At 41.0% G+C, this 23990-nt stretch overlaps 1 protein-coding gene across 2 annotated transcripts in view; it reads left to right on the top strand.

Annotated features, from left to right (window-relative positions):
• Nucleotides 1–6461: 6461 nt before the first annotated feature.
• ALDH1A2 (aldehyde dehydrogenase 1 family member A2) overlaps nt 6462–23990 on the top strand; it is a gene marked incomplete at its 5' end in the record, with an annotated part of 51367 nt that continues 33838 nt past the window's right edge. The window contains one exon of one of the 2 annotated variants that reach the window (XM_082290835.1): nt 6462–6595. In XM_082290835.1, coding sequence (XP_082146961.1) covers nt 6479–6595 — 117 coding nt within the window. The remainder of the gene's footprint in view (nt 6596–23990) is intronic. The other variant, XM_082290836.1, reaches the window with a different exon arrangement.

Below are 23990 nucleotides of genomic sequence, written 5' to 3'. Positions count from 1 at the left end.
TGCAGCATGAAGAAAACTTCGAAGTATATCCAGGGGACTTTGCAGGGATCTAAACCCTGTGTTTTCTTAACCCAAATGGGATATGTTATCAAAACCTTTCATCGTTCTACAGTGCACAGGTTCCCTGTAGCAACCTGGAGACTTATTAAGGCTACTTGTAGGGTTGTGAAGAGGAAGAGATCTGAGCCTACCTAACTGATAAAAGGAATGTAACATGAAAGCCAAAGATAATAACAGATTTGACTCTACTGACACACATAAGCAAAGTTACGTGTTTGGCAAATAGATGGAGCTAACTAGGACAGTTGATTCATGGTTCTAAAACCTAATTTCCATTGGGGAAGTGACAGTGTTTCTTGTATCTGACTCACCAACCCACCTACTTTCACCTGTCTCCCACTCTACTTGGCCCTCCAGGGGTGCCATGCAGCCACAATCTGATCCTCTGTTGGAGAAGAATATTCTGTAAGAGCTGCTGTTCCTGGTGCTTTGTCCCCTCTCTCCCACAGCAAGTGCATTTGGTTGCTTCAACACCATGTTCCACTCATCCCTCACCCTTTAGTAGGTGAGTTGGCAGTCTGCCTGATTTTCATTCTTTTAATTCCCTTTCACTCAGAATTATTCACATTTGATTGTTCAAATCCTCTGTCTTTCCAGAAACAAGTTTTGTTTCTGGGATTCCTTTACATGTTAAATATTTAGAACATACATGATAAATTTATCTCAGGCTCCTGTATAAGAATATTAGATTGCTAGGCCCAATTCCTTTGAAATTCCACAATCAAGACTTTTTAAGAAAAAAAAAAGTGTTCTAATGTACATTGCTGACTCTTTATAAGAGCATATTTGGGAGCAGACCCAGCAGCAATCTTTTGTTACTTCTGCACGGTATCTATGTTCATTAAGGTAATGAAGCTATTAATTGAATATGTAAGTTCAGGTAATTAAATACAAGACTTATTTCTTTAGTTTAAAGGGTAATAATAAAAAATTTAAACTTGCAAACTAGATCACACATTTAGTGATGATGAATGTGAGCTGGAAAGTGCAATATTCCAATATGAATTAGTTAATTGCATCCATTCATTAGGTGATATACATTAGCAGAAGGTCAATCTATTTGAGGCTTGATGTGTTTTACAAATAATAAATTCCAACAGGTAAACCGAAGAGACATTCAAAACAGAAAGTTTTTTTATATATTTAAATTCAGAATAAAATCCCTACACCCAAGAGCACATTCCCAGAGTTACCAGCACACGCATTCCTGAGGTCATTCCATCCAGTGAGGGACAGGTGACATTTCAGCTGCTGGCTTAAACTAGAATGCTGATTTTTGAAACTGACCCAGTCATAAAGTCAAACATGGAGCTTTTTCAAGCATTTTCTGCTTTATCACTCACTGAATTATTTGAAGCCTGCTTAAATCCTTTCAATTTGCATTTCAGTTTTGGACTAAATTTACCATAAATTTACCAACAACTGGTAAATTTACCAACTGTATCCGGATCCCTGTTGCTTGAACAAATTATTCTGCCCTTCAGGCCTCTTCCTTTTGCAAATTTTGTAAATTTACCAACTGTTAATTTGCCAGCAATTAACAGTTCTACTGGGTATAAAATGGCCAATATCACAGGTAAGAAAGCGGATCTGTTTGACTCATTTTACTAAAAATTATCCATTTGACTAATTTTTAGTAAAAAAACCTGTTAAATCAAGTTTTCTCCATTAGGCATTTGTGAATATTCAGTAATAAAATGTTTGTTCGTGATATCAGCATTTTTTTTTGATGTTAAAGGTAATGTAGAAATAAGGAAAGTAAAAGTAGATTTTATTCTGTTCATTTAAGATATATCCAGACTCAAACAATTATTAATAAGATTTATAATTTTAAAACAATTGAGTCACTGAGATATATGAAAAAATTCTGAAATAATATCTTAGAGGATCCTCCCAGTATCATGGGTGTTGCTTCACAGATCATATTGCTTAGGTGTATAATAACACCTTTTTACTTTATATGTATAAAATAGCTTTGTCTGAAGCAAGGACTGCTACCATCCTGCACACAGCTCAAGGGTCATAATTCTTAAAGAGATTTCAAACAGTGAGCCTCTTTCAATGGTCAGGCATAGAGACATTTAGAGAATTGATTCAATTAACCTAGAGGAAAAAAGTGCTATAATGTGTGATTTATGTTTGCAGATAAATTAAAATACAAGTATCTCCTGAAGAGCATTTGCTGCCCTCATGGTCAATAATGAAAATAGCAGGCAATTAAAATAGAACACCTGAGGTTGAAGCTTTAATGTATATATCAGAAAATGAAGTTCAGATTTCCTAAGTGGAAGTCTGAGCTGAAAAATAACTTAGGGGAAGTTTTTATTCAATCTCTATTTTTCTTCCAGAAGTAATTTATAAAGCACACAAGAAATAGGAAGAGACATTTACTGAAGCAGGAGGCAAAGGGTACAGAGGAGTGGGATCTCTCAATCAATACTGAATTTGTATGAGGAACCAGGAATATCCTCGCTAAATGGTAATGGAACAGCTGAGAGAAAATGTTATATATAAAAGAGCTTATGGGTCATATTGAAATAATTTTGGGGTAGATTTTGCAGTTGATCTTGAAAGGAATCATTGGAAGTGTCTGATAGAGTGACTCAGTTCCTTCCTGTGTGTGACAGTGCTTTCTGAAGCTCACTCAGGAGCATAAGAAATATTTGTGGATCAGAAGTAGCGAGAATGAAGAGCTCTTGCTTGGAGTGTTGTTGGAGTTGCTGCATCCACTGCCCATTTCAGTGGTGTATCTATATGTGCTTTGGCACAGCTAATCTGCCCAAAAGAGGTTTTGAGATACAAAGAGTTTCACCTCATCCTCTAGTTTTATGACTTCCTTTAGGCAAAAGGTGCACAGTACTGTAGGGCGGAAAAATATTAGTACTTCGACTGAGAAATCCACGAATGCCTTAATTACATCTGTATTGTCTTCAACATTGCAACTTTGTCTTTTGCTCCCTGTCTGGCTACCACCCTGTTCCCACCAGATGGTGTTTGTACAAGCCAGGTCTATATCCTTATCTATAAATAATACCAGCTGCTGGGGGTGGGTGGAGAAATTGAGGCATCTAAATGTAACAAAGGTAGATCTTCAAATTATACATTCAGATTGCTCTAAATATAAAAAGAAACCCCTCCAGGAATGATTTTGATGTTGGCTGTATACTATCCTAAATTCTAAAACTGAAGCAAGAAACAGAGTCACTTGATTGTTCTTCATTTTATTGACAACCATTTAATCACAAAGTGTGAAGACTTTGTCATTGCAATCTGAAACAACATATTTGCTGTCTAAGTACAAGTTTAATTACAACCCATTCATGTGAGAGAAAATAAGCCAGTCTGACTTAACTGACAGTTGCAAACTGGCAACAAAAGTCCAAACAAACCAGAAGCTACAGCACTGCAATAAGTAGTTTTTCTGCTGCATGGAGGTGTTTAGGGACCATTGGACTGAACCCCAAGTATTGTCTCTGTTCTTTATTTTCTTTTCTTCAACTCACTTTTTCTTTCACAAATTAATTAGTTTCCTTCTGTATTCATTGTTTTTACCGAGATATTGTCCTAATGTCCAAGGCAATCCCTTCCACAGTAAATTACATATTAAACATTCACTTGTAAGATTTGAAGCCATGACTCGATTTGCTGTCATAAAGTAGCCAGTGTGGTGCTGAACCCTGGATCAGCTCCCCAGGCTGGGTCCATCAGTGTCCCCAAAATCTCTAAGACTTCGTTCCTCCCTCTTGCTTGACAGAGCTGCTCTCGTCCTTGGTGAGAGCCCACTTTGGCCTGGGCACCAAGGGCTGAAGCATCGGTGTCTTCCCAGCTGGTGGAAGAGGAACTCCAGCTGGTCCCTCACTGTCCGGAAGAGCAACAGGACATGTGTGCCAAGTCTTCTGAGGAGCTCTCCGAGGGTGGCTGCACACCAGGAGCCTGCAGACTGGTAAGTGCAGTGCCGTTCTCCATCTGGGAATGCCAACAAGCCATTGGTCTAAAGGTCTCCAAGGGCTTTTGCAAACTGAATTGCTTTTAGATGTAAGAGGAATGTGGTTTGTACAAGTAGTTGATGAAGGTCACTTAAGCAGGTCCAGATTATGTGGGTTGGAGCTGCATCTCCACATGCACTGCCATCCCTTCTTGCCAAAATCTCTTGAATTTTATTGATTTAATAATGAAACTGTCATACAATTTCCTCATTCCTGAAACTTGTTTAAATGCTTTTTTTTTTTCCAAAGGAGCACATCCCCACTCTGATTTATTTTAAAATGGCTTTTAGAAGGTGTCATCCTTGTGATGAAGTGTTAGTTCTGTGTTGCCAGTGTGCCATTAAAAATTGAATTTCTGACGTTTAAATGTCTCACTCATCCCAAGTGTCACAGTTTGACAGCTCTGCATGTCACATTACAGCAGAGTATTATGAATCCATTTCCTCTGTCAGGTCAAAAAAAAAAAAAAGACTAAAAATGAGAGAAAGCAAAATCTGCAGTCTCCTTCATTAGTTAGATGGAAATTTACAGAAATATGCATGTTAACCCTGAAATTACTTAACTGACACTCTGTACCTTGTCTTGTCTGTCTGTGCAGAAGCAACCGTTGTCCCATGCTCCTGTACAAACACTAAGAGGACGCTGGGACAATCTTTTCCATTGTCTGCAAACTTGACAAACATGGAGCGAGGAATATAAAGGGAATCAACAAACAAATATTGTAACGAAATCAAAACATGGCCAGATCCCATTGTTTATTCTTGACTATGTCAATGAAAAGGTCATGTGGTATATTTTTTGTTGCTTTGTTTTTCCAACTTTAGACAGCTGTAGCTTTGGTGTCCTTTCTTTGTTCATCTATCTGGTATGTGATAACTTCAAAACATGACATCTGATCGGGTTCAAAACATTGGGAGTGTTTGCATCAGTAAGCAGAACTTCACTATTTTGCCTAAAGTAATGAAAACGGCCTAGGCTTCCTATGTTTTCTGCCTAGAAGAAAACATAGGTTTTGACCAGGGAGAGTGTAGGGCTTTGACAATAAATTTCTGACGCCTGCCAGCTCGTGGATCTGGCTCCATTTGGCCACTGCCTTCCCAGTGACCTGCTGTACGGCATTGCCCAGCCTCTTCCATTGCATGACGTGGCCTCCCGGGAAGAGAGCCTCCAAAAAATAATAGCTGGCATCAGGTGGCTGTTGCTTGAAAAAATTATTCTGCCCTTTAAGTCTCTTCCATTTGCAGAGAACTTTCAGGAAATGCGCGAGCGGGGGCCCGCCCTGGCCGTGAGGCGCGGCTCCCCCGTGCCCTCAGCGGAGCCGAGCGCGCGCAGGGCGGCGGGCGCGGCCGGCAGGGGGCAGCAGGCGGCCGGCGATGGCGCTGTGGCGGCGGCAGGTGGGGCCCGCGCGGGGCCGCTCGGCACCGGGGCACGGCGGGTCGGCAGCGCCGAGGGTCGGGGCGCGGCCGCTCCGGCGGCACCGCCGCCAAAGGAAAAGCGGGGCGGCCCGGGCAGCAGTGGCCGCGCTGCGGACACGGCTGGCGGGGACGCTCGGGGAGCGCCCGGGGGCGGGAGCGGGGCACGTCGAGCGCGCGGCCGCCGGGTGAGCAGCCCGGGACAGCAGCGGGCGGCGGTGGCCGGCCGGGAAGCGGGCACGGATACGGACACGCTGCCGCTCAGGCTGCTCCCTGTCCGTGCCCTCTCCGCGCCTCGACCCGGGACCCGCGAGGGCCCGCCCGCCCTGCCCCGTCGGCCCCGCGCCCGAGCGCAGCCGCCCGCCCGGGGCCGCGCTGCCAGGCAGCGCCGCTGGCGGAGCACCGTGACCCGGTCACCCCGGCCCGACACACGGCTTCCCCAGTGCAGCCCGGTCTCTCCCCTTACGCCGCTACGCCCGCCGCGGCAGGGGCTCCCCAGCCTGTGTCGAGCTGGGGCTGCTTGGGCTCCCCGCGGGATGCCCCGGGCGGGGCCGGAGCCGGGACTGGCCTCTCCCGGCCGCGGCGCCTCCCCGCCGGCCCCCGCCTGGCACCGGGGAGCCGAGGGGGAACACGACGGTCCCGGTGACCTCGCTCCCCGCGGCCGTTCTCCGGTGCCGCTCCTCGGGCGGCAGGCAGCGACCCGCGCCCGGGAGCTCCGTGCTCCCGCGGGGTGCCGGGAATCCCCGGGACGGGATGGGGCGCGGGGCCGGGGGGACCTGAGGAGGCTGCGCCGCAGTGAGCGGGGCTGCGCCGCTCTCGCCCTAGGTAGGATGGACCTGCCCCCCTGCCTCTGCCCCCATGTCCAATAAGAAGAGACCCGGCTTGACACCTGCCTATATACAGAGGAGGAGAGCAACATCTTCAGCGCTGGGCTTTGGAGGGGGGGGACCAACCCAAAACACAACACAGCATCAGGGCAGACTGGGGGGCTCGGTGGTATTATAAAACCCCCCCAAGACTATGACTTCCAGTAAAATTGAGATGCCAGGGGAGGTGAAGGCAGATCCTGCAGCTCTGATGGCATCTCTGCATCTGCTGCCTTCTCCCACTCTCAACCTTGAAATCAAATACACCAAGGTAAGTTGTGTTCATTTGTTCTGGCAGAGAAATTCATGGTTTTCTCTCCGAAGGAGAGATTTTGCTTAAAATCAGTTTCATTTTGCCCTACCCAACCTGAGTGTAGAGATTAAAAAAAAGCAAAACTGCTAAAAGACTGCCTTGAATCTGTAATAAAAGAAACCGATTTTTTGCCCTGTAATCATCTGAAAAAACACGGGATAATAGAAAAGCAAATTCGATCTGCTGGGACTGGCTTTGCCACTTCTCTTTAAATGTACTGTTTTCTACTGAGCTGTTGGGGTTTATTTTCAGTGCAAAATCAGTAGTTCTCGAATATGTTTTAGTTGCTTTTGATGTACTTCAGAGAACATTACTGTACCTGTGTATCTCAATCAGAAAATAAAAATGTTTTCTTTCTTGAATTACCCTGTATGCCCAAGGGACTCTTTTACAATTCCTGGAGGACTCTTAATACTATCAGGTTGTTACAGCACTGGAACAGGTCTTTACTAACTTCCATGAATCTTGAATATACCCTTGAACAATATTGCAAGAGGGCATGTTTTCCCTACTGATCTTTAAGACTAATTTTCATAAAGAGAGGGTTAAGAACAAACCCACTGGGTCAATGTAGAAAAAGCTGCTGGTTTTCTGGGGTGTCTTACGAGACTATATTGGTTTTGTCGATTAAAATGGGCATTAAGAACAGTCATTTGTTTGTAAATGCATTTTGCATTTTTAAATTCGTTTATATATTTTTATTCTTTGTATCTTCAGTATCTTTAAAGAATGTTTTAATTTCTGTTGGAGAGGTTTCAAATCTATTGCATAAACAGATTACAATGTGTCAGACTTTGTTTCTAATTACTAAGTAACTTAATAGGAAAATAAGCACATCAGCACTGGAAAAAGGTGATAACATTTTTATCTACTGGAAATACAACTTCAGGAGCTTTAATGCTGATAGGAGACTCATTTTGGCTGATGTACTGTAATTTTTCCTCTATATCATCACTTTAAAAGCTTTTCATCTTTTCTGTTTTTTTTAGTGGGTGCCAAAACTAATTTGTCTTCTAATTTGTTACAGCAATTCCTTGTTCTAGAAGAATGTTTCAGAGGAAAGTCAACTATTTTAAATTTCATTACATTTTAATGCAAACTGCAATATGCAAATTTTAAAATGCATATAGTTTCTTGCTCATAATTTCTTTTTAAATAGTTGAAATAAGTAAGGAATGCAGTTATTGGATGCTGTGTATTGCTACACCTCAGGAGCAATCATAGTGTGCAAATAGTATTTGGCATGAATTTTGTTCACTGCTGGTTTCAGTGTAAACTGTGCTTCAGGAGTGTTTGGTGGGAAATACTTGAGAGTAGTACCACAGCCAATTTGCATTATAAATGTACTTGCATTTGTCTGTTCTAAAACTGGAGAATTGGTTCTAAAAATCTTTGAGAAATACAGCAGTCATCAGCAATCATAGCTTTTTTTCTGTGAGAATGTATAGTGATCTTTAATAAATCAATACATAGTGCCATCATCTCAGATCTACGTTACACATTTTATACTAATGGAACAATTAAAAGAAAGTTATTTCACTTAAATATTAAGCCAAAAACAACAGCAATATGTTTCTTCTAAGCTTGAGTTTGAGATATCAGGTAACTCCTGGTTGCTTTTGAGAAAATTTTGGTTTAGGACAGGTACCAAATGTTTCACTTGGCATGTCCCCTGTCTCTGTTTGTCTGTCTGTCTCGCTCTTTCCTCCTTTTTCTCTTTCTCTGCAGGAAATTCAAGTGATTTATAGATAACGGGAGTCTTCAGCTTGGAGTTTTGTCTTGGGCAGGACTTTTATCCAGGATCCACTTTCCCACCTATTACAAAGAAAAACAATCAAAAATGAAATAATGGATTGTAACTTGATTCTTTCTTTTGGGGGAGTGGTCACTTCATGTCCTAAATGACAAACAACTTCCATAAACAATAAATAACATTAGACCAAAGCACTTTGGCAAGGAAAAAAAAGAAAACAACAACCCCAGACCCTGTAAAATCAGACATCTGTAAGCATTCCTAGCAGTCTCCCTCCTGCTTGTTAGCTGGGAATTTTAAATACACAACCAGGACACAGAATTCTTGAATTCTTTATTACAGCTGTCTATGAATGTAAAAACTTAAACATTTGGGTGTTAATTCTTTATGAAAATAGAGATATCTATGAACACTTAAACTTTGTGAAAAAATTTTAAATATATTTTGCCGATTAAATTATATTTCTGTAATTCTAAAGTTGGTAAATAGACAGGCTCTTTAGAACATCTTAAAATTCCAGGATTCTCTAAGTGACTTTTGTTAAAGATTTGAAACATGTACTGGAAAAAAGAAAATTATTCATTAATCATTTAATAACTGCATTACCCTTGGGGTTGATATGAAAGCTCCTTCCACCTACATAGATAAAACAAATATCACCTGTGTAATTCTCATTTATTTGATTATTTAACAGAATTATTGAAACTTGTGAAATATTACTTTGGTAAGTTTATTGAAATGAGCAGAAAACTGTATGTGAAGTCCTTCTCATCTGTCCACCTGACAGAAAGCCCAGAGGCAATGTAGGTTTGGATAGGTCAGAAAAAATATGATTTAGTGATGGAAATTACTCAATGCCATGGTTTTATGTAAGATGTGCAGCAGTAGCTATTGGGACTTCAGTATTGGAAATCAGCCTGTGCTGCTTTAAAAAAACAGTCATTAGAAATATTTTTCCCACTTTTTAATACCTTGGCACGGTCTGTGAAAAAGAAAGCATTTTAGATGTGTGTAATAAGAACTGGTGAGCAGGATGTGAACCAGACATGCAGGTGAGTGTTCAAGCACACATGGTTAAGTTTTTTTGTGTGGCTGGCAAGTTCTAGAACTGCTACATTCAGGGTTATCTCTCTTTTCACTGTGATGTCTCCTTAACTCTTTACTTTTTAACATTAACATTTGGGGAAGGATTGCATCTGCAGAATAGGACATCTTGGAATATTGCACGGAATTAGGTTGCTCCACAGCCCTGTGGCACAGCAAGCCCTCTTCAGGCTTGTCAGGAGCGTGCTGGCAGTTCTGCTCCATATGTAAGGGGGCACGTAGGTAGGAAGGGGATCCAGCCCTCCCCCTGGGAAGAAGTCACGCTTCTACAAAAGTCAACTTTGTGCCAGAAACTCTCCCAGAATGGGCTGTTCCAGAAATATCAGATGTGTGAGAGAAGCAGTAGCATGATGTCTGCTAAGGACATGTCATTAGCATGTTTGGTATAGGGAGCACAGCCCAGAGAACCTGACAGCTTTTGAGGGTGGTCAGAGGGTTCGCACTGTTACACTGATGCCTCTCTTTTTAGGTTTTACGAAACTCCATTTTCCCTTCTGAGACTGTTTCCCAAGTATCTGACAGTAGATATGGAATCAGCCCAGTGGATTAAGCGCTTTGCAGCATTTCCCTCCTGCTGTCTCCATTTGAGGGGCTAAAGGTGTTTCTGCAGGATGTGGCTGTCCTTCCTTTGTTATGGCATAATCACATCTGCTTTACAAAGTATTTTCTTTGTGGTTTTAGTAAGTCATGTTGACTCTTTAAAGGACAGCTTGGTACAGAACGAGGACCCCAGGACTCTGTCCTGTCACAGCTCTGTCACTATGTCAGGTAGCTGAGTGAATAAACATTCTCAGTTTGCACCATGTTGGGCACACTAATCCAGATGGATGTTTTAGGTTTTGTTTGTTGCTTGCCAACTGGTTTAAGTCTGAGCAAGAGCTGAACAACTTTAGCATAAGGAAAAGCTGAAGAATTGTGGTTTTGAGAGCTTTTTATAAAGAGGTGCCCTAAAGGGATGAAGTTACAGCGCAGTGGCAGTAGGGAGGTACATGAAACATTTCTGTATTAACAGCCTATGATTTAGCTGACAACCATATCTTCTTTGTCCTGTGTAAAAGGGTTTGACTCTACCCTTACACCACAGGCTAAAATCTGTCCAGTTTCTACACACAGGCCAGGTAAGCTACCCAGGACTGCAACAGAAAGTTATATAGAGGAGTTCGTGTGAAGTGTAGGCAAACTGCTTCTGGGTAGAAGCTAACAAATACATCTCAAATTGCCATATGATAAGCATCTGGGTTTGAAGTACTTTATTGCTAGGTTTCAGTATTTTCATTCCCATTGCGCTTCCTTGGCATTACCTTTTTCATTAAAATTTCCAGCACGTGTTTTCCAGATAAAATTCGTGACTGACATTACGATAGGAGGCAGGAAATCTATTTTATTTAGATGAATATGCAGGATCTTTGTTATTTTTTGAACAGAAGACAAGCATTGGCAAAACTCAGGTAAGAGATGAATACATGTACTTTCCCATCTGTCTTTCCCTGAATTAGCTACTTTAGTGCCTTTTGAATTCATATCCACTGAGTGATGCTTGAAAAAAACAGCTTGGCTTTTGGGTCACCTAGGTGAGCACAGTCCTCTTGCAAAAGATGGGGCACAGAAAATTAGAGATGTTTGCATGAAGAGTAGACAAATAGAACAGCTACTTTACTTTTACTTTGTGGAACACTTCAGCATCTGATGCTGACACTAGGGAGTCCACTCTGTATCATCACATTTGATGTTTTAGTGTACATATTGTATGCAGATTTACTGTTGTTTAAATCTGCAGTTTGAATTCTCTTCTAGTGTATTCATTGTGTTTAGTATTACAATCCATCAATTCAGATGGTGATTGCAAAATATTTATGCACTCCTTTCCAGTTAGCAGCCTGAATATGGGATTATTCTTTCCTCCCAAACTTTTATGGTCTTCTGCACAAACCCAATTTACCCAAGTTTTGCATGAGGGAACAAGAAACAAGCATAGCTGTACGTGTATCCAGTTCCTGCCTTTCCTTATTCCAGTACAGCCACTACAGCCACGAGCCTTAAAAACCCAGAAAACACTGGGCTGAACTAGCCCCAGCTAGAAAACTACCGCAGACTACTGTGTTACTGAGGGGGTAACTATGGTAGCAGTGACCTCTCACTGTGCTGAATCTGCAGGGGGAGGCAGGATCTTTAGGGGAAAATGCACCCTTGTTTAATACATCAAGCTGTATAATAATATATTGCTGGCTCTGTCCAGTTGGTAGGATCAGATGATGCACTGAAAGACCTCCTCATTGCTTTTCTCATTGCAAAAAATGTTTAACATTTAAAGTATTCAAATGCAAAAGATCCATGTATTTATTTGCATACCAAAACCAGAAGGCTTGTAATAATCAGAGCACTTGCCTGAGTTGAAAGGCAGACAAATTCATACCCCTGCTCTGAAGCCAACAGAGCAGAAACTTTAGTATGAATCCCTAATTTCTGATGGGGAATATGTCCAAATTTTGCCAACTTTGGCTGTCTTTGGAAATAATTTCATGTTATCTGCTGTTGGATAATTCACTTCTAAGTATTTATGAGGTCTCAGAGACATCAGCTTGATAGCCCAGTAGGCAGGACACTTAGAAGGAAAAGTAGCATTCAGGTTTTTGCTCCAAAAATAATCATGCTGTTGGACAGAGCAGAGAATAACACATGCTCTCACACTCTCACTCTTTCATTCTGACAAAAAAAAAGACAACCCCTCATTAATTCTCCATTTTAATTTGCCCTTCAGAAACATTTCCCACAGAAGTTCACCAATTCCAGTGCATTTCCATATTACATTTCTATCTTGTAGATCTGCGTTTTCTGATAAATCCCACAGTCCAAAAATTCTTGATGCAGTTTGTCCATCTCCCTGTCTATGCAAAATTGTTCTTGGCAGATCTTAATGGGTTCTGCCAGTTTGAAATTATTCACTGCCATAAACTGCCTGGGAGGACCACCCCATGGAACCACTGGATCCAGTTGTCCTCCTTTCTTTACAGTGCACATGAACAGTTCCCTTCACTGAGCTGTTCATGGACATTGCAAACCAGTGGGAACAGATCAGCATCTAGAAGTTGTCTGAACCCTTCCTTCCAAGAGGCTTGGCTTTGTATTTCCTGCCTTTGGCAAATTTCATCTCCTTTGAGTTGCCCAAATGTCATTTCACTTCAGCCCCCGTAATATTTTCTACAATACTCTGATTAGCCTGAACATTTTTATCTACAAACACTGTACCTTACTATTAATGATCTGCAAAGGCAGGTGAGCCAAGATGTCGATTGCCAGTCACAGTAATGAAGGGGCACCTTGCTATTAACCTCTTTCCAGGGAGAATTACCCGCTTATTTCCAGTCTTTTTATCTTATCTCTTAACCACTTTTTAATCCACGGCAGGACTTTATCTTTCACCATATGGTTACTAACTTTCCTTAATAGCCTCTTGCTAAGGACTTTATCATCAAAAGCCTTTTTAAAGTCTAAATAAATTATATCCACTGATTCATCTCGGCTCCTCATTTGACTAACTATCTTCCAAGAAATCTCACACATTTACAGAGATAAATGACAAAAGATGAGTTCAGTGGTCCGTATCATAAATTCTTTGTCAGGTCTTGCATAAAGTCATATTTCTTCTTTTACAGTTTTGTAGCTATCTTTTGTAAGGCTGGACTGTAACATTCATTATTTTTTGAAAATTCTTTAATTCTCCCCAATTCTAAAAAAACCCCACAGCTTTTTACCTGTTTGGGTTTTTTTAGGAGTAGAACTCATTCCCTGAAACAAGTAACCAATATATGAAATCTAGTTCAGCTGAAAGAAATGACAGACAAAAACCACATTTAAACAAAGACAAGATCATTAGGAAGCTATGTGTAAATGTAATATAAGCACAGATGTGTAGAGGTTTAAAAAATCTTCAGAAAGTTGCAGTTCTATGCTGTTCTCTAGTGAGGAATCCTCAGACAAGGGCTGGCATCCCTACTTAAAGCACAGTAAGTGCATGAATAGCTGTGTGAAGATTTACTACTAAGTATTATGCAGAGAATGATAAAGTCTAAAAATTTATTGCCATCCAAAGGCTCAATCATTCATTACTGTTGTGTTTACTCAAATGAATTCCTGTTCAAAGTGAATATTCCTATCTGGTTTTCTCCAAAACACAAGTTCCCTATTTCAGAATTTTTCAAAAAACATATTTCTATTCATCAGTCTTTTCTGTAAATAGTCATCTACCTTTGTGACATGAATGCAACACATCAATGCTAAGTCACATGGTGAACTAAGTTTTAGGAGCACTTCATTACTAAAAGTGTGATATGTGAAGCCACATCAAAGTGTTGCTGCAATAGCATTGCTGCAATAGTCTTCCAAATGACAGAAGAAAAAAAGGACCTAATCCTTGATTACTTGGAGTCAGTGCCTTTCACAGAGAGCCTAGTGAACGATATTTTTATCTATGACTTGAAACATAATGCATTCCAGCTTTGTTGGACTGAAGTGGGAAAATACTGCAGAGAACCATCCACATCACATTCTGTGACCCAAGTGAAAATGTTTAAGGTCAGCTCAATCTCAATTTGCCTCAGCTGGAGGCTAAAACACAAGGACCACACTGACTACTAGGGTATATAGACCTTAATCTGTGAGGGATTCATAGGTAATGAAGACTTTGAATTGAACTCAAAATCTAAGGGGATGCTATGGGACAGCTGTGAGGGGCCTACAGCAGGCGGTGTGGTTACAGAAAGGATATGCTTGCTAATTTCCATGTGGATTTATACTATGCCCTAATTTAAAATAAGTGAGTTACAAAAAAATCCATTTGGAAAGTCATGAAGATACCAGAAGTGTTGCATGGTAAAACAGGCTGCAGCCCCTTTGCTGAACTTGGAAAGAGGATGCCAGGGGGACACTGTCCTCTTACCATGCTCTGGTGGCAATGATTACATTAAATCTCTCAGGCTTTACTCAGAAACTATCAGAAAGTGCCTTTCCATACAGAAATTCCAAACACATGTATTTACACAGGTAAGGTCTTACCTCTAAAGTGAGACTGATTTATTTCCAAAGCAGAGTGCTTTACAGTTTTGGGTAAATATAGGTATTTTTAGACTGTCTTATAAAGGCTGATTTTATAGTCTTGTGAATAGGTCAGCATGCTTTAAATTTGGCCCCAAGTGATTAGAGCTGGTTAGAACCTCAGGTGTACATTTCATCTGAAATAGATCTCTCCAACTGGAAGATTCTTCCAGGTGTGTGCTGTGGCATTGTTTTCTCATGCTTCACTGGGAAAAACCACCACTTCATACATCATCATCATCCTCCTCATCACCCCACCATCACCCTGGTACACTCTTAGTGGCTTTTAAGCAATTCCTGATGCCTTAGCTTTTGAAAACTGGAAGAACTGAGATGCATTAGCATTCAGGATTTCTTTTTATTTCAGGAACTTTATTTCAACTCCTTGTAGCACAATTGGGAGTGAAGCACTGGGCCTATCCTGGGCACAGCCCTTAAATGATTTTTGGTATACTACTGCGGTTAGATTTTTAGTAAACATGATTCCCCAGAACAATTATTTTATCTGTCCTTTTCTAGTGTTCCAACTAGTGGCTCTGCTTTTCTAATTTTTGACCAGAAATATAATCTACTTTGGGATAGCCAAATAAGGATCTCCCCAAATGAGCAGCCACCTCTGGAACTATTTTCAGTGTCCCTTCCATAGCCAGGTTGTTTTCAGAATCCAGTGACTCTCCCACAGCCCATATCTGCTTATTTACTTAATTTAGGCTTCTCTTGGCTGTTTTATTTGTGTTACCTTTTTGGTAATTGTCTTCAAAATATTCAGTATATTTAGTATAATTTTTTTGTGTGTGTGTTTACAGTCTCTGTGTTTTCCAGCCTTCTTTTCCTCTCATATATTCTTTCTTTGCCACCCCATTTATTTTCTTGCTTGTGCTTCCCGTTTCTAGCCTTGGGAATGCAAATCATCTTTGACTCTTTCACATTCTTAAGCCTCCATGCTGATTCTCTGGATTTTAATTTCCGAGCTTCAAGCAGGGAGTTTCTAAGTTACTTCCTCTTTAAAAAAAATCTGCTTCTTGAAGTTTAGTATCCCAGAGAGTAGGGCTTCTTCATGTGTTTCTCTCCTGCAATGAAGCTAGAATTATTTACATGGTAACCATTTCTCAAGGGTTCAGACACAATTTTTAGTCCTTGACAGGACTATGTCAAATGTTGTTTACATTAGGATACAGAAAAGTCTGTTCTCTACACACTATTTCAGTGCAGCTCTCACTGAACTAATACGGAGTTATTTTGGCACCAGCCTTCATACTCTTTTTCCTCTTTGATACCTCTTCAGTGTCACTTCAGTTGCTCTTATTTAGAAGTTGGTACCTCACTCCTGCTATTATCCTTCACGATCTACACTGCTTCTATATCTGTGGGTCTGCATTTTGTGTTATTCTTCTCCTCCAAGCAGTGCCCACGCAATGCGTTGCACACAGAGCTGCTCCCCACTCTGCAGCCCGACTTGTCCTCCCTACACAGCTTACACATAAAAAGTGTGGTATGCCTCTGATAATTCTCATCCCCTTATGCTCAAAAAATGCTCGTTTTTTTCCCCTCCATGATACAGTCCAGATCACCCATTTTCACACTCAGCTTTCTTAGGCTGGTTTATAGGCACTTGTGCTTTTCTTTCCCACCTATAAGATGACCTAAATGAAAATTGTGATCTAGTTAGTTGAAAAACCCCGTAGTCTTTTCAGCTCAATCGCAAAAGCACTTCCCATGACACTGAACCTCACTTTTATTTACCACTCTGCTAGTGTAAAATGTCCTTAAAATAGAATTTAATTTTAAACTGGGTTTAATACTTCTTTATATTGTCAAATTGATTTTAGAATTTATGTAACTGACAGGTGGATACATAGATTTCTTTTTATTTTAAGGAACACTTCATTTTGTTGTCTGAAACATATTTGGAGTATATTTTAAACATTCTTTGCACCCAGACATAAAAGCAGTGTCCCGATTCCACTGGATATTTTCAAAGCTTACCATAACATATGCATTTTACATTTGCTTATGTTTCTTTTCAGCTGTAACAGAAATAGTTTTATTCTTGAGTTGTTCAAAACTAGTAAGAAATTACCACCTTCCTTCCAAATCAAGGGACTTACTTTATTTTTTCCAGTTGCTTCAGTTGTGACATGCTGTTGCAGCAGTCCTGTATGGAATGGCCTGCATGGACCTTGAGAAACAAGCACAGTTGTTTTTCAGGACATATTGCTAAGCCTTTACCCCCTTTTCCATCAGTGCTTGATGTTTTGTTAGTCTTCCTCTTTTTGTCCTTATCACACTTTCTTTACCACAGCTACTTAACGGCCTCTTCTCTTTTGTGATGTTTACTGGATGCTGTTTTCCTGAAAGGTGTGAATCAAGCTCTGCTTTTTCACAATCCATTTGAAATTGTGATATAAGACTAACACTAAATGTGCTATAGCTATGCTGATGAGGGCCTAGGAGTCTTGGTGGTCCAACCCTTTGATAGTGATTTTTAAATCCATTTGTTACATTACTAAAGATGTTTTTAGCTGGCGTCACTCAACTGCAAGTGTTAATATTCTGCTCCATCACATCCTTCAGAAGGCATTAATTGATTCAGCCTCACTGTAAAACTGTGACAAGGTTCCTTCACAGATGGGGGAGTTTAAATTTGTGGGAGTGTAACCATGACTAACTCAGACAGTAGGTCAGTGTCAGAGGCAGGATCTCTTGCTAAACCAGCCAGACTACAAGGAGATCAAGCCTCTATTTTTGTACATGGTATTCTGGGAAATGGCAATACAGATGAATTTCAGAGCCAATGTTTACCTGTGGATGCATGTCTGCATTTCTGTATGTTATTAATTGCATGCTTCTCTGTGTGCTCACCTATACATGCACACATGGTATAGATGAAAAGACCCCTTTCTTTGTGCTCTTTGCTCTCTTTCTGTGTCACTTTATGAGAAGTTCTCTCTGTTGTTGTTCCTCTGAGCATTGTAAGGGAGGCAGTGCCCTCCTTACTGCAAGATCTGCATAATGAGTTCAGATGAAGCTGGAGCTGGTGATGTTGCTCCCTTCCATACTTCTCTTTAGGAGGAGGAATACTCCATAAGTGCAAAGTGGTGACAGTACTGGAACTCTAGTTCTGGGATTGTTTCTATTCACATCTCAAAGGTTTTGTTTTAGTAAGGCACTCCAGCATCGAGGGAGAAGGAAGACCCTTCTATTTAGATGCCAAGCAGAAGCCCAGTGCAGAACATGCTCACTGACTGGTGCAGCACAGCTCTTCCTCCCTGCAGCCAAGACAATTGCTTTTAATGTTTGGATTCTGCATAAAACACAAATGTGTTCATGCTCTTGCTCTCTGTCTCAGTTCATTTCTTTCCTTGAGGAAGCAACAGGACAAATCCTTTGATAATTTATTTCCTGGTTAGAAGCCTTTACCTGCTTTCCCAGAGTGGTTCCTATGACTGGGAACCTTTGTAGTCAGCTCCTCCAGCTGTTTGCCTAAATGGTCTTTGGGGAGACTAAAAGCAGCGAACCAGCAATAGCAACATTTGACTTCAGCCGGGTCCCATGGGAATTTAGTTATTACTCACTGGATTGGATTGGCAACATACCTTATACCAGGTACCTGCCAAAGGTTGCATTGCCATGAACCTTCACAAACAGCTGTCACTGGTGTGCTCCTTGCAGAAGGGGGTGACACGTTTGCTGTAATTAATACTGGCCTCCATACCTTTACATACCAATAGTACTTGCAATGTCTGGGTGAAAAATTTCTCAGATTAAAGTCTTGATAGTGATTTTAGCCATTTAGCAATCATGTGTCATTGTGTTCACTACAGGCATAAATCCTGTCATGTAAACAGCAGGGAAACATATTCTGGCATCATTACAAGGCACTCCAGCAGAGAAAAATGGAGTTTGGTTAGAAAGGGGAAAAGAAACATGAATTTTAAAGGAAATGGGGAGAAGGGGATCTTGGGACTGTATGTATGAATATTCAAGTTTTTTAAGGAAGGCTCTTTATTGACAAGACTTACAGCACACCTTGCTCATTTAAGGAAAGCTCAGTATAACCAGGTTTTGGGTTTGCCCTAGTCCATGTTTTTAATACTGCATGTTTGGCAAAAGTTTAGGGTCATGTTTTTCATTTACATACTCAAAGTTACTAGTCTGTTTCTATTTAAAGGTAAATAGAAGAGCTCATTTTTCATGCAGGGCTTCATCTCTATACAGAATAGCTTGCCGGTCATATATATATAAATGTTAAATTCTATCAATCATTGGCATAATTTTGGTATATCCTCAAGTGTTCTATTTGACTGAGACTGTAATCAGCTCTTGCAGGAACACTCCACATCCAATTTTAGCCTTAACATCACAGTGTACTTTGAGGTGTAAATCTGTCAGGTATGCAAGCACAGCAGGATACTTTGACAGTTTAAACCCAGTTCTCCCCTATCAACCTTATGAATAATAAAAAGCAGAATGGCCTATTCCAATTTTGTATATGTAAAGGCAATGACTTAATCAACAGAAAGAACTGGAGGATAAATCAGAGCTGAACTCAGACGAAAGGGAGTCTAACAGTTTCTTCTCTCCAGAAGAATATTCTAAATAAATCAGTATTTTTCCATGACTTTTTATTGAAAATAATTTCCAGCTTGAGAGATTTCATTGCAGCATTGAATGAGAAATGTTGGGTTCCTTTGCATCTTCTTGAAGAGCAAAAAAGAATTTATAAATCAGACTTCTGGGAATTGTTATCTCACAGCTTCTTCTAACAAACACAACAATTTGTTTTAAAGGCTTTCACCAAAGATGTCATAAGTGGTAATCCCTATGTTGTAAGTGGGTACTTAATGTGATTTAACTTAATGCTGATGATGCAAAGCTATTCTCCCCCAAAGCCCATTAAGAACATCCAATTTTCTGGTAGACTAACACTCCTGCTTACTATCGTAGAGATAAGTGACTGTTTAACCAGGACAATAAGGAATACTTTCAAGCCAAGGCTGCAAAACTGAGTGGCCACAAAACTGTTCTTTGTGAAAGTTCAGATTTTGAATGCAAATGTCGTAAGCTATTTTCTTTTTTAGGAGTAGTTTGAATTTCTGTATGTAGAGACAGACAGGCACTTTGCATCATCTTAATGGGTATACTGGTGAATATCATTATTTATGAAATCATTAGCCATGGTCTAGTAAGAAAAAGGCCAGTGCAAGCCATTTGTGTAAATTAAGTAAAGAAACTGACAAATAATGAGTTTTATTTCATGTCTCTTTAAAGTGCAGATAATTCTAACAGTTTATCCAAGACAAAGCTTCTCACACCACATGCTTTTTGTGGATTCTGTACATGCAGAATGGCACAAAAGGAAATGTCTCTGGAATCATTTAACAAACCATGCTAACAGTAATATTTGAAAAGCTTCAGGATGCAAAGTAGAAGCGAAGGCAAACTTTTCAGGAGCTTAAGGCTGCTCACTTGGGTCTAATATAGACTTAGCACTTTGCAGGTCAGTGGCTCTGCTATTTGTCTCTGACCTAACAGATCTGGAGTTCTTCACATCAAAACCAAGTCTTGCTGAGCTGAGATCAAACGTGTTAAGGTAAGGATCTTGCCAGTGATTTATCGTGCCAGGGAGGGTGATCAGGCCATAAGGGGCCACTGCAAATGAAGCTGACATTCCAGCAATTTCTCATGTGTAGTTATAAGGTAATTTTCTCAGGCAGAGCTTTTAAGTCAAAATAAATTTGCTCATTGTATTTTTCTATGTTGACTATAATGTCTGAAATCCTAGGAGGAATATTTATTTATGCAGCACAGCTAATTTCTAAGTAAGAACTTGCTCTTGGTGATGAACATTTAAAATGGCAGTTACCTACAAGGGAGATTAAGTCCTTCCAAGTGGCAGAGCATGTTTCCTATGTACAGATAAAAAGCTCACACTGTTTTCTGTCACACATAAGGAGCACACAGGACTTGCAATACACAAACAATGCAAAAAACAGCAGAACTACACAGAGTAATATGAGTCTTGTTTGTACAAACCCCTCCTCATTCCCACCATTTCAAATGAGTGCTTGTGGAAGGGTTTCCAGGATCAAGTTCTTAATAGCCACAACTTCATTAAAGCCCAGTGACAGCCCAATAATTGATTCTGTAAACAAATACTCCCTCCTCTCCACTCTTGATGCAGTGGATTTTTAAAAATCTTTCATTATTTCATTTTTTAAGGTGCAATAAGTGACATCAAGGATCATACTCCTTAAAAACCACTGCCATCCTTACCCAACTCATCCACTGATGGCTTGTCTTTGTTACTAGTGAAAATGGAGAGAATACTTAATTTTTTAGTCATCCTGGTTTCACAAGCAATGTTTTCTGATGCAGTTAGAGAATGAATGTTCTTCTCCAGCAATTAAACAGTCCCGCTGATGAAAGGATAAGTAAAGCTTTGGAGCTTAGTTTCTTAGGAATACATGAAATATTACCTATGTTATTGCTCCTGTATTGTTCTACTAACAGCAGATAAATTCTTCATTAACTGAAAAAAGTAAAAATTACTTTGAGGAAAGCCTTTTATGTGCTGCAAGCAAAGTTTCTTCCCACAGGTTTAATAAGGCAGCCAAAAGGAGTAAAATGTTTGTGGTGGGCATAGTTCAACAGACAATATAATCTGAAGTTTCTTCTCTTTAGATTAATTTTCTTGAACAACCAGGCGCAAAATAATCCCTTTAATGAGACTGAATTGAAATAACGGATGCTGTATCAGCATGTGGCACAGTGAGAAACTAAAATAGGAAAGGGTATCATCACAGTTTGGCAGCCAGGGTTTTGTGCAGGAAATACTTGGGGGGAGGAGGAAAGTAAGCACGCTACTGCATGTTGTTAAGACTTATTTAATCTTCTTAACTAATTACTCACACTTCCTAATTCAAAATCATACAAACAAAAATGTTTAGATAAGCTGGGAGTTTTTTCAAATGTGTGCCCCCTACAGCTTAGAAAACAAACATGACAGGTTTCCCCTGTCTGATGTGCTGCCATTTGCAGAAGAACAGTCCCAACTCCCAGAAAGACAGAAGACTAATTAAGACAGGAAGACAGGCAGGTCAAACATTTGGTGTGAGAGATGTGGGACATAGGGGAGAAAAAATCATGTTACATTCCACTTTCACAGCAGACTGATGGGAGGCTTCAAGCCCTTCCTCCGATTCCATTTGCTGCTCAGAGACCCTGGATTCCTCTGGTTTCTCCTCCTATCACACCCCTTTCCTAGGATACCATTCCCTAAACCTATTCTATCTGTGAGCTGGCTCAGTGGGGGACTTGCCCTATCTGCCTTTAAGCACCTGAACAAAACATCCAGGTGAGCAGAACAGGGCAGCAGCCCCTGCAGACAGGTCCTGCTTTGCCCTCTTCTCCCACCCCTCTGGGACTGAAAAGGGACCGAGCTCCTGCCACCATTAGGGCTCAATCATGGGAATCCTCCTCCAGGTCATGTCAGCCACACTGAAGCCTGACTTCATTTACACAGGCTGACATGTCGCTGAACCTTGATGTATTCACCTCTTTTAAATACCTGGCTTTTGATCCAAAGTCCACTTGTATGAAGTTCTGGCTTTGATTTTGGTAGAGTTGACTCAGGCCTTGCTATTTGGGATTTACCAGAGAAGGTACCCTAGTCTGCTCATCAGACACCTGCCCTTGGCACAGGACTGGGCTTGCACAAGCATAATTGTACCAGAGCTGGCCACACTGCTGCACTGACAGCAAAACCAGAGCAGCCCCACTCACTTCTTGGGCATTTTATTTCCGATCCCACTTTTTTGATCCTCTGTATGTTGTAGTATGTTTGTAAAGGTTTAAAATTCTCCAACCCTCTCAGTACACTCACAAGTTTGGGCTCTTGAGTGAAATTTCAAGCTCGAGTTTATGAAGGAAAGCCCCATTTATGGTACACCACATCCAAAAGCCATGACATTATCCTTCAGGCTCTGAGGTACAAATGAGATTTTAAAAAAGAACAAGCACCCCACAACACACAGAGCTTTAAAACAGAGCTCTTTTTTCTTTCCAATTTTTTTTTTTAAACGGTGTGGGGGGTGTGAGTAAGGAGAGAGGAGGACAACCCAGCAGCCAAAGAGGAAAAAGAAAAATCAACATATTCTGGTTTTGTTTGGCTTTTCAGATCTTACAGACTCTAGAGCATGTGTCAAGTTTCCAGTGAAACAGCTTTGTTTCCTGGTACAAACATCCCTCTGGAGGCTGTTGCCACTGATTCCTTTTCCTCAGCTGGGGCCTGATTCAGCTCCCACTGAAACCAGCTGGATTTTCCTTTTGTTGTACTCTGGACCTCTTGTAGCTGAAAACCAGCTATGCCCACAGGAGCTTGCTTGCCAGAATTAAATTTGGTGCAAAGTTGTTCCTGTACAGTTCACTGTTACTCTCATACAATTACAGTTCCTCCACAGCTGAAAGGCATCTCACTAAAGAACCCAAATCTGGGCAATTTCTGAGGATGATTTTGCTCTGGGGTCATTAACAACATGAGAACCACCTGTGCTTGGGTGCTGGTCCAGCCAGGCTGCCTTGGCTTGTGCAGGGGTATCCACTGAAAGCACTGCAACCACTGGCACTGCCCATTCATGGCTCAGAAGCAGGATTCTGCACTGACAGCGCTTGGGGAGGTTGGCCTTGAACCCTATTACTCACCTCTTGTGAACTGCCAGCAAGAAGCAGTGACTCTTGCTGGTCACCTGAACAATCACCTTAAAAATAAAATAAAATGGCACTGCTGATCTATCACTGGTCATTCAGCCATCGGACTGCTGGCATTGGCTTTTGCTTTCCCGAGTGCCTTCTTCTAAACCAGGTTTTCACTGATTCCATAGCCAGCTGTTGGCTTCTAGTCACTCCCAGGAGTGCCTCACAACACACTCTAGAATGTGAGAGATCTGCTGTATCAAGACAGCCATAAAAGTGAAGGAAAACAAGGCTTGTGAAAATAAACAAGCTGCACCTCTGATTGGCAATCCCACCTAGTTCATTCCCTTACAATCGTACTAATCATTAGGACTCTTGCAATGTTTCCCAAGGAGAGGAAATGAAGTTTCTGAGATGGGAAAGGATATGAAATTTCCTGACCAGACTGAGGCACAGGTGCCTGGTATCTGGGATGTTATGCAGTATTTACCAAGGGAAATGCTGCTGCTGGATTTTTTGCATGCCTCTAAAATTGTTGTCCATCCCCCCTTGAAAAAGAAGTGCCATTATGCATTTCATAATGCCTCCAGCTCTGAGAAGATGCTGAGGGCCAAGCAGCTGTGATTCTCTTATAAAGTACTTTGGCATCTGATGCCCCCTCCCCCATCCCTGCAGATTTAGTGTCAAAAGCTCTCTAAGGAAAAAGCCACA

This window comes from Coloeus monedula (genome assembly GCF_965178545.1).
Source record: "Coloeus monedula genome assembly, chromosome: 14".
Classification (NCBI taxonomy): Eukaryota; Metazoa; Chordata; class Aves; order Passeriformes; family Corvidae; genus Coloeus; species Coloeus monedula.
This window is presented reverse-complemented; position numbering and strand designations above follow the sequence as displayed.